Source organism: Odocoileus virginianus, chromosome 10 (assembly GCF_023699985.2).
Source record: "Odocoileus virginianus isolate 20LAN1187 ecotype Illinois chromosome 10, Ovbor_1.2, whole genome shotgun sequence".
NCBI classification, from domain to species: domain Eukaryota; kingdom Metazoa; phylum Chordata; class Mammalia; order Artiodactyla; family Cervidae; genus Odocoileus; species Odocoileus virginianus.
Window position 1 is genome coordinate 759968 of NC_069683.1, and position 14716 is coordinate 774683.

General features: G+C 38.9%; 1 protein-coding gene across 1 annotated transcript in view; it reads left to right on the forward strand.

The window, feature by feature from the left end:
* MS4A13 (membrane spanning 4-domains A13) overlaps positions 1-14716 on the forward strand; it is a 29215-nt gene that overhangs the window by 1070 nt on the left and 13429 nt on the right. Inside the window, exons 2-5 of the mRNA XM_020915755.2 lie at positions 2478-2599; positions 3754-3894; positions 7182-7238; positions 8183-8302. Of these exons, the coding sequence (XP_020771414.2) occupies positions 2543-2599; positions 3754-3894; positions 7182-7238; positions 8183-8302 (375 nt within the window). The 5' untranslated portion in view covers positions 2478-2542. The remainder of the gene's footprint in view (positions 1-2477; positions 2600-3753; positions 3895-7181; positions 7239-8182; positions 8303-14716) is intronic.

Below are 14716 nucleotides of genomic sequence, written 5' to 3' on the forward strand. Positions count from 1 at the left end.
GCTGCACCGATTTACATTCCCACCAACAGTGTAACAGGGCTCCCTCTGGAGCTGGGTTTCTGCACATTCTCTCCAACATTTATTATCTGTAGATTTTTTGATGATGGTCATTCTACCTGGAAGGAGGTGATAATAAAGTCTGAGTCTCTTGGTCACAGTGCAGGACTGGCCTTGGCAGACAGAAATGAATTCCTGGACTTGGGGGAGCTCACACTGACCTTGGGAACCAGTCCTGAAAATCACAAGTTAAGACTACGCGGCGATAGGAAGTATGCACAGAATGTTAGGGAATCAAGGAGAGGAATATCTTAACAGACTCATGAAGCAGAGGAGGCTTCCCGGAGAATATTGCTGCTGCCACTCTTAGGGCTCAAACTAAGGGAGTGGCCAGGATGAGGCTGAGAAGGTGGGCAGAGAGCAATTCATGAAGGGCTTTATGAGCCCTGCCAAAGAATTTGAACTTTATCCTGAAGACCGTTAGGAGTTGCAGCCCTGCTAAAGGCACTGAAGATGGAGAAATGGTTTCTCCACATGAGCTTTCTGTAATTGTTCCAGAATTTCTGTAGCACTAATAGAAATTAGTAGCACTAATTTAAGGGGTGAGGATGGGGTTGAGAATAATGGCTAGGGGCTTTCCTATAGCTGCTTTTTGGCTTAGTGATGGATCACCAGAAGATAAAAATAAATAAATCGTTAATTTTCTTTTTATATTCTACTTTTAGTTTTTAACTGGGTTGTAGAGTAACCACATGTAGAATTTCTTCTTGAATTTCTAATCATCATGTATTGTAGGAATACATTGCAGCATTTCTTACTCTCTTCCTTGGGTCAGTTAAGCTGAGGATTTTTAACACATAATTTTTTTTCTTGGTATTTTAGTAAATACTTCATTTGGAGTGGTTTTGGTGGGGGCCTGATGGCAGTTATAATGATGCTAAATATTCTACTTCCCAAGTCACTCATGGTGCTTCCACTATAAACTGTGAAAAGACTTTTTTCTATACATACAAAAAGACTTACTATTTTTATCATCTTTATTTCACCTAAAATGGGGCAAGTAATAGCAGCCTAGATGTGACTTTTCTTCATCACTCTATACATGCATTCTCTAATTGTCTGTCTTGAGGCATGGTAGAGCGGTCGATCTGCATCGCTCGCAGGCCTATGCTCTTTCTCTAACATTTCTCGAGAGTGATGTTTTAATATAGAAAGCTTAGTAGCTACAGTTCAGTTATTAAAACACTGTTTTCTCTGTTTGCTCTCACAGTTCTTGTATTCCTACCTAACTTTGTCTGTTTCTGTACTTTATAGAATTAAGAGACATTCAGGAAATCAAATTTAGAACCCAGAGTTTCATTAAAATAATCAATTCATGAGATTTTAAGGGTGCAGGGAATGACAGATCATTTAGTCAAACTCTTCTCTCACTTCTGGAAGGTCCAAGGAGAGTTTTGAGATCATCTGTTAGGTGACCACCTGAGTGGCTGAGTGACATAACTCATGTTTTTGGCCTAAGTATGCCATGTTAGAAGATATTAAGCAGTGTTATTCCAGATCCTCAAGTGGGTGAAATCTCAGAAGGAGATGCAGTTAGCCAGGTTTTTAATGTTCATATAAGTAAGAAAGTGATTTAAGCACAACGGGAAGCTGCAGGAATAACAGCGTTTAGGATTGTGGAAGCAACTTTAATAAGTTGTCTGATGGAAGAAAAATCCATCTTATAGAAATAAGAACTAGGTAGCAAATATATGTCAGGGGAAGAAAAGTCACAAGTCCATGATGAATTTAAGTCCAAGAATTTGGCTTTAAAAATGCAAACATGGCATTATGAGTTACACTGAATTGATTATGAATTGTAAATGAACTAGTAAAAGCTTTACTAAGGTCCTCTAGTACTAGTCCTATTCCCTGCTACGGCTGCTGCTAAGCCACTTGAGTCGTGTCTGACTCTGTGCAACCCCATAGACGGCAGCCCACCAGGCTCCCCCGTCCCTGGGATTCTCCAGGCAAAAACACTGGAGTGGGTTGCCATGTCCTTCTCCAATGCATGAAAGTAAGAAGTGAAAGTGAAGTCGCTAAGTTGTGTCCAGCTCTCAGTGACCCCATGAACTGCAGCCTACCAGGCTCCTCTGTCCATGGAAGTCTCCAGGCATGAGTACTGGAGTGGGTTGCCATTGCCTTCTCCAGTCCTATTCCCTAGGTTTTCTTTATACTTCATAATCCAGAGACACTGTTCACTACTCAGAGAAAATATGTGTAATATTGTATATATCAAAATATTTTAGTCAAAGGGAGACTTTTCAGTTCTGGAGACCTAACTCAAAACAGGTAAATGCAAATTCCTTCTAAAAAAGCAAGGAGAGAAGAAAAGGATTGTTCAGAGTTTGGGAAAGTAATTGCAAAACAGTAAGAAAAGAAGTGACCTTAAGTATTTTCTTTGAGCAAAGCTTGTATTTCTGTTTTGTACTGTTTTGTAGAAGTTTGCTAATAGAGATATCACCAGAGATTAGAGACATAATCATCTAGAGGAAATGCTGGTAGTATGGCTGTATGTGCATGTTGTACAAAAGTCTCTGAAGCAGATTCTCTTGTTTTAGCGGTAAGTAAGACTTACTTTAACTAAATTCAAGATCATGCACTATTTCTATTTAGTAATGGTAAAGAATCTGCCTGCAATGCAGAAGACCAAAATCTCAAGGATTTTGAAATCTAGTAGAGGATTTTCTCCCAGTCAAATCTAAAGAACCTTTGAAAATGATCTTGTTCTCCCAAATCTGATGCAGAGGAAACCTTGAAGTCTGAATCTAAATGCATAAGATTGTTACCCCTCAAAGTGGGTTTTCTATGCAAAAATTTTTCTCTAAAACACATCTTTAATATTAATCAGTTGTATTTATGTGCTTCATAGATCACTTGCTTTACAAAGAAATAAAGAACAAACTACTAAACTTAAAACATTAAATAGCTTCCTATTAATATTAGGAATATTAGCTTCCTTTAATATTAATCAGTTGCATTATGTGTTTCATAGATCACGTGTTTTGCAAAGAACTGAAACTACCAAACTTAAAACATTAAATAGCTTCCTATTAAAGTTTATATGGAAGGGAAAGTTTATATGAAAGTGAAAATAATGTATCCTCTGAAATTTTTAAAGAGTGATTAAAAATGTGATTTAGTATTTGAAATATTGTTTACATATAAATTCAGAAATCTACTGGTACATATTTACTGGGATTATAATTGCCGTTTTACAAACTGAAGTTGAGTAATAATTCTCCCTGACCCTAACCTATCCCCTATCCAACAGAAAGACCTTGGGCAAGTAAGTCTACTTTGGGATTTCTTTGTATCTCTGTGTTGACTCTACCTCATCTCAGCATGCTTGTGAAAAAGATCCATATCAAGTGTGCCTTGAATGAAGTACCCTCAGTATTCTCCTGACATTACTTGATAGAGAGGATAGCCAGCAGGAGAGTCAGATTGTCAACTTTCTTACAGGAGAATTCACCAGAATTCCTATTGAACAGTCTGATGCTCCAAGTATGGTTCATTCCTGTTGGGTAAACCTCAGTACTTCCTGGTTAGGGCCCTCTTTTTAGACTAACCAATCCAGGAATTTCATGGTTATGTGCATTTCTATTTTACTACCATCTTTTGTAAAGACATTACTATATTTTTTTTATAGTTAACACTTATTGGAATTGTTATAAATTACATGGTTTCAATACTAATAGCATTCTCTTCCCATAGGCTATCCAGATTATGATTGGCATCTTTTGTGTTTTCATGTGGTATCTCCTATTGATTTTGTATATGGGACAAATTAAAGGAGTCTTTGGGACATATGAACCTATAACTTACAAAACAGGATGTTCTTTATGGGGAATTGTTGTGAGTAGAATGCATTTTTTAATTTAATCATTCAGTAAATAATACTCATGCCACTAGTAGAACATAGGAAGAGTTTCTAAAGTTTTCAGGAGAGTTAAGTAACTAAATCCCATATTGATAACTCAAAGTCAGATCCCTTTTTTAAAATAAATATTTATTGAGCATCTTTAACTTGCCAGTGCTGTTTAAGAGACAGATATAGGACTGAATACACAATGACCACCATAGGCTGGATTGTCCTTAGATATGTTAACATGTCTATACAATTACAGAATTGTGAGCATAAGCTCCATTAGTGTGGTTAGTTTCCATGTTAGGGTCTCTGCCTCAGGGTCCTCACACAATGAGTCTATATTCACACGTTTTTAAAATTTTTCGTCACCTGCACTCTTCTGTGGTTTCTTATAGCCATAAAGTAATAGGAAAGTCTAGAGAGTGTGACATCCTGGAAGTCAAGTAAACAAAGAATAGGGAAAGACCAATTATATTAATTCTGTTATGTTGTCAAATCAGAGAAGGGCTGAGAATTGACCATTGGATTTAGCAATATGAAGGCCAATGGTAAGCTTGACAGATAGTTTCAGTGGAAAGTGGGGCAAAAGCCTAACTGGAATTGATGTAAAAAATAATGAAAGGAGAGGAATTAGAGACAGCAAATACAGACAGTTTGTTTAAGGGTTTTGGTGTAATGTGGTGTAGAGCAATGAGGTTGTTGAGGGAAACTTGAGTCAGGAGAGGGTTAGCTTATTTGTTTCAGTAAGTTGTTCCATGTCTTTTGTTGAGGGGACTGAACCAGAAGAAAGTTGATGATAAGTGATGGGGAAGATTATTAGAATCATGGACTTATACGCAAGAAATGAGTGCCTTTTAATACACAAACAGGAGCATGGATAGTTCTCCTCTAGCAGTGGTTCTCAGCTAGAGGTGATGTTTCCCCTCAGAGGACATTTGGTGGTAACATTTTTAGTTTTCACGGCTAAGGGGTATACATCCAGTGGGCAAGTCAAGGATGCTGCTGAACATCCTACACTGCAAAGGACAGCCCCCAACAAAGGATTATCCACCTTTAATGCAAATAGTGTCAAGGCAGGTAACAGGAAGGAAGGTAGAGAAATAGAGAAAAAGGACAATTTTCAGGCCATTGGGTATTGGGAGCTTGTGGAACTTTCCTTCTGATGGCCTCAACTCTTTCAGTAATTTAGAAAGCAGGATCATGCTCTGAGAGCGTGAATGGAGAATGGATTGGTTGGTTGAGGTGGGAGAAGAGAATGAGGAAATGGTCACCTAGGAAAAATGAGAGTGTGCATGGATTGTGGAAAAGCAGTGTGACTTTCATGCGGCATTAAAGACTCAAGCTTTTGGAACATGATTACACAGTGTGATGCATCAAGATAGTTATGCACATCTGTCTCAGGTCATGTTCAGCCACATGGGTGCAGGCATGTAAGAAGAAGGAGAACTATGTTTAATCAAGATTTTGGCCTGTCCATATAACTGTAATCAAGAAAGGTGCAGAGGAGTTGAGAATGTAAAAAAGTGAGCGTTTTTAATAGTTTGTCATAGAATTTAAACTGGTAAAGGAGAGAATATAACAAAGAAGTAAGGGGCTCAGATTATACATCCACATGGGGTCAGTGGAAAGTGGATTATTAGAATTGTAAAACTGCAGGGCATGAGTTGATGGACGAAGTGGGATAATTAACATGGAGATTTGAAAGGTGTTACTATTCCCAGGTGGCGCTAGTGGTAAAGAATCCATCTGCCAATGTAAGAGATGCGGGTTGGATCACTGGGTTGGGAAGATCCCCTGGAGGAGGGCATGGCAACTCACTCCAGTAATCTTGGATTCTCCTGGAGAATCACTATGGACAAAGGAGCCTAGCAGGCTGCAGTCCATGGGGTCGCAAAGAGTTGGACATGACTGAGTGACTAAGCACGCAGAAAGAAAAGAGTGACCAAGGTGAGGGATCAGACTTCAACCAGAAGAGACAGTGGGTGATAGCATCTGATGACATCTGATTCAAAGCTGGAGGAGAGAGCATGGTTGGAAGGAACAAGGGAACCACTTACCCATGCTTAGAACCAATGATCGGAGGGCAGTAGGAGATCAGACGCCACCATTTGCTAGGTCTGTGAAGGAGCAAGATGCCTTTAGGAGAGCCTCTGCCTTTGTATGTTGGCTTACAGATGTCAAAGCGTTGCCTTGGAAAACAACAGCAGAAAAATTTGCGGGTAAAATCCAGATAAATGATTGCTGTCCTTCAGTGTTTCTAATCATCATGTTATAAAAATAGCAGTTATCACCTATATTAAGTTATCTAAAATTTCAATTAAGTACAGTTTAATTCAAAACTTCTCATTTAGGCTATAAACATTGAAAGGCCTTTTGTAAAGCACATAGTTTGGTAATCTAGTTAGCACTAGTTTAAAATTCACAAGGTGTTTTCACTTTGTATTCTGAACTAGTTGTTACCTGCACTTTGTCTTCTTGGAAATCTCAATTTTGCTACAGAATGAAGTGCTGTGTATGTACACTTAAGTGATCCTCCAGTAGTTAGTAAACCTCAAGTGTGGCCTTCCTATGGGAAGGTATACCCCTATACTATGGGGTATAGTATGAATACTGTTTTTCTACAAATTAGCCTTTAACTTAGATCTTTGTCAGTCATTAAAACAGATAAGACAGAAAGAATATTTCAAAGGGATTGTGCCGCCCACACTTCTGGGAAATAGACAGAGTAGCCTGGTATGAAATAATAGAACTTCTTTTTATAAAGTAAAGGCAAAAATAGGAATAACATCTGTTACCTTAATAATGGCTACAATCTCAGTTAAGAGATATATTTTGTACAAACAGAAGTTGGAATATAGATTCATGGACTACTTTTTCACATCCGGATATATACATAGTAATCATACTCAGTAATAGCATCTCAGTCAGAAGTATAGCATTAGAAGTAAAAATTGAATGAGTTTAGAAAGCATGTGCAGATACAAGCAAACTTGGTCCCTGATTCAGGACTGCTTAAGTCATCTTTGGCATATTCTACATCCCACTGTCTGAAGTATGCACACTGTCCCCTATATGTTTCTATTATTAGTGATCCTACTGTTATCTTCATTACTATAGATGTAAACTTGTCCTAACCCCTTCTACTGAAACTTCTTTGTATTATTCTACTCTGACTATTCTAAAAATAATTGACTTAGAAGAGGGAATTGTTTAAAATATATTTTAAGTTGAGCATTATCAATGAGTATTTATAAATATATGTTTTTATATTCAGTTTATCATTTCAGGAATCACCATAATAAGAGTAACAAGGCATCCATCTCAACGCCAGGTAAGTTAAAATGTTTAGTGTACACTAGAAATCCCTTGTCACAAAGCTAAGTAGGTTTTAATGAAGACATAGTGGGCCTCTAAACAATAAAGGAATCTACCCTATCTGTAAAATAAATGAAGGAGTTAAATGAAAATCTAGGAGCATATAATTTAATGTAGACAGGTATGCTATATTAGAGTCATATAAAGGTTTCTAAATTTAAGTATAGAGGTCTTTTGTTTTTTTGGTTTGGTGTTATACCTTTTTTTAACCTTGTATGAATTTTACTGTTAGAAGAAAAATTTATTAGAACTCAGTGAGTTTATAAATAGACATAATACTGTTGTAAAACTTCATTTTCCTAACTCTAATTTGGGAACACAACTGTACCTTGTAACAAAATAGAAAATCTGTTCAGAATAAAGATCCATCTATATTATAGGTAGAAAGATATTGGGAAGGAAAATAATCTTAGAATCTCAGAGCCAAAAGATACCTTAGAGATGAACTAGTCTACTCTTGTGGTTGTAGAGATAAAAAACTAATATCCAAAGATGTTGATGGATTTCCCTAGAGAATTAAAACTCTGGATTAAAATTCATTGAATCCTATTCAGCCTGTTTCTACAAGCAGTCACTTTTCATCTTTTTTCTCTTTGATGTGGAACTCCTTTTGTTCAAATCATTTATTATAAGGCTTTCTTCCAAATGACTCAGAAGATTGTAAAAGATAATATTTTTGAGCCCAAATGGAAGATTTATGCTTATTGGTATGAAGATATTTTGATATTTACTCCAAATTAATTAGGTTTCATATAAACCAGAGAAGGGTTTCACTCTAATGGCACGTATAACAACACTTGTAAAGCTTCAGAATCTAGATCAAAGTTTTAACTAGATTTCTTTTTTCAGTAATACAAACTATTTAACAAAATCACTTATTCTGAGTATTATTCTTTTTAGCTTACCTATGCTATGCTTATGAACATCTTATGCATAATTGTTGCAATTATTTCAACGATTCTAACAGTGGTTGAGTTGTCTTCGTTTGAGTCTGTGTCATACAGGAATTATGGACAAGCGGTGAGTGACCAGTTCTGTGGGAACATCTTAATTTCAAAATTATTCTTTTCAGAGGTTTTAAAACCTTAGGAGGTAAAATAAAGCTTTCATTCATCCCCATGAAATTCTTTGATTTAGTAGTAAGCTTTGACTGAAAGTTTTAATTAAAAAATTACTCAACATAATTTTTTGTAAATACTAATAGGATGTTTGAATTCCTGATATGTCCAATGAAAACTAAGTAAAAATTTTAAAACTTAAGTGATACACACACACACGTTAGGATGATTCTCTTAAAGAAAAGTATAATCCAAGGCTTAAAACCTATCCCAAAATCAGCAAAAGAATTCTGATATTGATGTATATGGTTGGAATTGTATAAAGCTACTCATTTCTAGATTAATGTAGATATTTTCATTTATAGCCTGTTTTTTGTATCTCACATGAATTTTACTCTAGGCCCTCAAATATCAAATGTGCATGAATCTGCATTGCTTCCATTTAATTAACTGTCTAATCACATACTTTGTACTAGAGAAGTAACCATATTTCTAAGATAGTAACATTCTCCAATAAATGTGAATATCTTTACTGATACTATAATAGATTTATTTCAGTTGTGTTGACTTTAGATTCAGAATCACAGAATATTAGTGCTGCAAAAGACTTTAGTAATAATTACAGAAATATTCCATTTAAAATGAGAACAGATTGGAGTGGAGCTCCTCTTTGTTACTTAACAATGGAATAAAACAAATAACAATTTGGAAATTTTAATTTAAGATAATCTGAGTAGAAGGGTCATTACGGGTGAGGGATAAACTTCCCCTGTGTACCCTCTCTCCATACCTGCAGTATATGATAAAGGAAGACTGGAGGAATCAGATTGTAGAATCCAAATGTGGAATACAAAAGTCTAGAAGACAACAAGATAGTGAGAGGAGACACAGTAGTACCTCCGAATAGATTGTCAGTCATGAATGATGTATTGATTTAAATAAGCTGCATTAGATTTCCCCTGTAAACTATAAGAAAATTTCCATTGGCCCTGGAAATCCAAATCTAGCAATCTTTCATTCTAACTTCAGGGGCAGAGAAGGGGGAAGGATAGACTTTAAGTATAGAATTGTTTCAAGTTATTTCAACTTACCCATCTTACTCATAAGCTTATAATCTTAGTTTAAGATATGGCATAATTGCCAAGACTTAGAGAATCCACCTTCAATACTGGAGACCTGGGTTCGATCCCTGGGTTGGGAAGATCCCCTAGAGAAGTGAACGGCTACCCACTCCAGTATTCTGGCCTGGAGAATTCCATGGACTGTATACTCCATTGGGTTGCAAAGAGTCAGACACTATTAAGTGACTTTCACTCACTCACTCGCTACCCTTTGCAAACAGTATTACAAACTGTTGTATACTGAATTTATCTGACATAAATTCAATACTAATGATCAGTTTCACAGTCTCCCAGACATAAAAATTTCAATTTTATTTGCTGTGATTAATTACACAAAATGAACTTATATACAGTATCTTTTCCTAGAGGCATTATAGAATTATATACCTACATTTTCTATATTTTTTACCTTTTCATACTGTTCATGGGGTTCTCAAGGCAAGAATACTGAAGTGGTTTGCCATTCCCTTCTTCAGTGGAGCACATTCTGTCAGACCCCTCCACCGTGACCCGTCCGTCTTGGGTGGCCCCACAGGGCATGGCTTAGTTTCACTGAGTTAGACAAGGCTGTGGTCCTGTGATCAGATTGGCTCGTTGTCTGTGACTGGTTTCAGTCTGTCTGCCCTCTGATGCCCTCTCTCAGCGCATACTGTCTTACTTGGGTTTCTCCTACCTTGGACGTGGGGTGTCGCTTCACGGCTGCTCCAGCAAAGCGCAGCCACTGCTCCTGGCCTAGGCCGTGGGGTAGCTCCTCTCGGCCAGTCCTGTGCCGTCGCAGCTGCCGCTCCACAACACCCAGTTGTGAATGGGGCTGGTGATAGAAGCAAGTTCCGATGCTGTGAAGAGCAATATTGCATAGGAACCTGGAATGTTAGGTCCATGAATCAAGGCAAATTGGAAGTGCTCAAACAGGAGATGGCAAGAGTGAACATTGACATTCTGGGAATCAGCAAACTAAGATGGCCTGGAACGGGTGAACTTAACTCAGATGACCATTATATCTACTACTGTGGGCAGGAATCCCTTAGAAGAAATGGAGAGGCCATCGTAGTCAACAAAAGAGTCCAAAATGCCGTACTTGGATACAATCTCAAAAACGACAGAGTGATTTCCGTTTGTTTCCAAGGCAAACCATTCAGTATCATGGTAATCCAAGTCTATGGTCCAACCAGTAACTCTGAAGAAGCTGAAGTTGAATGGTTCTATGAAGACCTACAAGACCTTTTAGAGTTAACACCCCAAAAAGATGTCCTTTTCATTATAGGGGACTGGAATGCAAAAGTATGAAGTCAACAAACACCTGGAGTAACAGGGAAATTTGGCCTTGGAGTACAGAATGAAGCAGGGCAAAGGCTAACAGACTTTTGCCAAGAGAACGCACTGGTCACAGGAAACAGCCTCTTCCAACAACACAAGAGAAGACTCTACACATGGACATCACCAGATGGTCAAACACCAAAATCAGATTGACTATATTCTCTGCAGCCAAAGATGGAGAAGCTCTATACACTCAGCATAAACAAGACCGGGAGCTGACTGTGGCCCAGATCATGAACTCCTCATTTCCAAATTCACACGTAAATTGAACAAAGTGGGGAAAACCACTAGACCATTCAGGTATGACCTAAATCAAATCTCTTATGATTATACAGTGGAAGTGAGAAATAGATTTAAGGGACTAGATCTGATAGACAGAGTGCCTGATGAACTATAGATGGAGGTTCGTGACATTGTACAAGAGACAGGAATCAAGACCATTCCCAAGAAAAAGAAATGCAAGAAAGTAAAATGGCTGCCTGAGGAGGCCTTACAAATAGCTGTGAAAAGAAGAGAAGTGAAAAGCAAAGGAGAAAAGGAAAGATATTCCCATTTGAATGCAGAGTTCCAAAGAATAGCAAGGAGAGATAAGAAAGCCTTCCTCAGCAATCAATGCAAAGAAATAGAGGAAAACAATAGAATGGGAAGGACTAGAAATCTCTTCAAGAAAATTAGAGATACCAAGGGAACATTTCATGCATAGATGGGCTCAATAAAGGACAGAAATGGTAAGGACCTAACAGAAGCAGAAGAGATTAAGAAGAGATGGCAAGAATACAGAGAAGAACTGTACAGAAAAGATCTTCACAACCCAGATAATCATGATGGTGTGATCACTCACACTCACCTAGAGCCAGACATCCTGGACTGTGAAGTCAAGTGGGCCTTGAGAAGCATCACTATGAACAAAGCTAGTGGAGGTGATGGAATTCCAGTTGAGCTATTTCAGATCCTGAAAGATGATGCTGTAAAAGTGCTGCACTCAATATGCCAGCAAATTTGGAAAACTCAGCAGTGGCCAGAGGACTGGAAAAGGTCAGTTTTCATTCCAATCCCAGAGAATGCTCAAACTACCGCACAGTTGCACTCATCTCACACGCTAGTAAAGTAATGCTTAAAATTCTCCAAGCCAGGCTTCAGCAATATGTGAACCGTGAACTTCCAGATGTTCAAGCTGGTTTTAGAAAAGGCAGAGGGGCTTATTTGCGGGCCCCGCCGCAGCCGACCCGGCTCTGCAGTGGAGAGACAATGGTGGGCCAGAACAGCGCCATCGCCGCCGCTGTGTGTGGGGCCCTTTTCATCGGTTACTGCATTTATTTCGACCGCAAGAGGCGGAGTGACCCCAACTTCAAGAACAGGCTGCAAGAACAAAGAAAGAAACAAAAGCTTGCCAAGGAGAGAGCTGGGCTTTCCAAGTTACCTGACCTTAAAGATGCTGAAGCATCTTCTAGAAATTCTTTCTAGAAGAAATACAGCTTGGTGAAGAATTACTAGCTCAAGGTGAGTATGAGAAGGGTGTGGACCATCTGACAAATGCAATTGCTGGGTGTGGACAGCCACAGCAGTTACTGCGCGTGTCGCACAAGCTCTTCCAGCACCGGCGTCCCGATGCTTCTGACCAAGCTCCCGGCACTTAGTCAGAGAATTGTGAGTGCTCAGAGCTACTGCGCGTGTCGCAACAAGCTCTTCCAGCTCCGGCGTCCCGATGCTTCTGACCAAGCTCCCGGCACTTAGTCAGAGAATTGTGAGTGCTCAGAGCTACTGCGCGTGTCGCAACAAGCTCTTCCAGCACCGGCGTCCTGATGCTTCTGACCAAGCTCCCGGCACTTAGTCAGAGAATTGTGAGTGCTCAGAGCTACTGCGCGTGTCGCAACAAGCTCTTCCAGCTCCGGCGTCCCCATGCTTCTGACCAAGCTCCCAGCACTTAGTCAGAGAATTGTGAGTGCTCAGAGCTACTGCGCGTGTCGCAACAAGCTCTTCCAGCTCCGGCGTCCCCATGCTTCTGACCAAGCTCCCAGCACTTAGTCAGAGAATTGTGAGTGCTCAGAGCTACTGCGCGTGTCGCAACAAGCTCTTCCAGCTCCGGCGTCCCCATGCTTCTGACCAAGCTCCCAGCACTTAGTCAGAGAATTGTGAGTGCTCAGAGCTACTGCGCGTGTCGCAACAAGCTCTTCCAGCTCCGGCGTCCTGATGCTTCTGACCAAGCTCCCGGCACTTAGTCAGAGAATTGTGAGTGCTCAGAGCTACTGCGCGTGTCGCAGCAAGCTCTTCCAGCTCCGGCGTCCCGATGCTTCTGACCAAGCTCCCGGCACTTAGAGAATTGTGAGTGCTCAGAGCTTGGCTGAAGATGATGTGGAGTGAGAAACAAATATCAACATAACGATGTCAATTAAAACATGTTTTTAAAATCTTAACTCGGAAGGTGATCGGCTCTGGGCGAGTAAGGGCAGATGAGCTTGTTATGGACTGTCCTCCACAGTGAAGTCTACCAAAGTTAATTTTTACTTTGTGTAGATCCATTTGTCTGTTTTATTTATTTTTCCCAGTGAAAAGTGTATTTTGATAGCTTTTCATTTTATAAATACACTATGAATTACTGAAATATGCATTTTGTTTATTCCTAAAATGTGTAAATAGAATGTACATATCACATCCCATTACTTACATTAAAAATACCCAGTGCTCAGTTTTGAAAGATAGGCCCAAAAAAGTGTAGAAGAAAACAGGAGTATACTTGTTTTGCTCTACATCAGAAAGTTGGCTAGAAACTTGTGTTGATCAAAACTGAGCATTAAAATAAGAGATTATTTCTTTCCATTTAATCTCTTAAATATGTGTAATGTGCTGCTATGCTATAATAACAACTTCACCCCCACCCTTGAAATGTTTTCTTTAAATCAGTGGTTTTGATGTGTTCTGGATATTTATCTCCTTGTATTTTAGATACATGTAGTTGCAGATAGCACCAGTAATTAGATGTCTATACATTCTTAATCTGGCTGAGTAAGCTTTACCAGTTAATGTCTGCCCACTTGCCTCATATATAAACTGAGGAAATGGGTCTGCTAATTCAGCTTCTAATTCCTTTGGTTTTGTGCAGCATTTTCAAATCCCTCTTTCTGAGGGAAATACCTGTTTGGGCCGCCAGCCCTTGCATTTTTTTATACTCTGAATTTTGCATGCTTGTCTGACTTAGTATTTCCAAATTGGTTTTTTAAAAGGTATAATGTGTTGATTTTCACTGAAATCATGGTTCTGTCACTACTTTTGTAAATTAACCTGAAACGTAACTTCACAGTAACTGGGACGATATGCTTGTAAAAGTATGTGTTCCCTTTTGCTTTTCTCCTCAGTGTACCTCCTTAATCCCCTACCAACCCTTATCTTGTGTGAGAATAAGGTGTAACTTTGTGGCTGAAGACTTGAATGAAGATAATGGGAACTTTTGTTCTCTAAATAGTGACGTATTATCTGCAGCCACAAATTGAATATCAGACCTAAGAATAAAGATCCTTGGTACTTAAAAAAAAAAGAAAAGGCAGAGGAACCAGAGATCAAATTGCGAACATCTGATGTATCATCGAAAAAGCAAGAGAGTTCCAGAAAAACATCTATTTCTGCTTTATTGACTACGCCAAAGCCTTTCGACTGTGTGGATCACAATAAACTGGAAAATTCTGAAGGAGATGGAAATACCAGAGCACCTGACCTGCCTCTTGAGAAACCTGTGTGCAGGTCAGGAAGCAACAGTTAGAACTGGACATGGAACAACAGACTGGTTCCAAATAGGAAAAGGAGTATGTCAAGGCTGTATATTGTCACCCTGCTTATTTAACATATGCAGAGTACATTATGAGAAATGCTGGGCTGGATGAAGTTCAAGCTGCATTTAAGATTGCCGGAATCAAGATTGTCAGGAGAAATATCAATAACCTCAG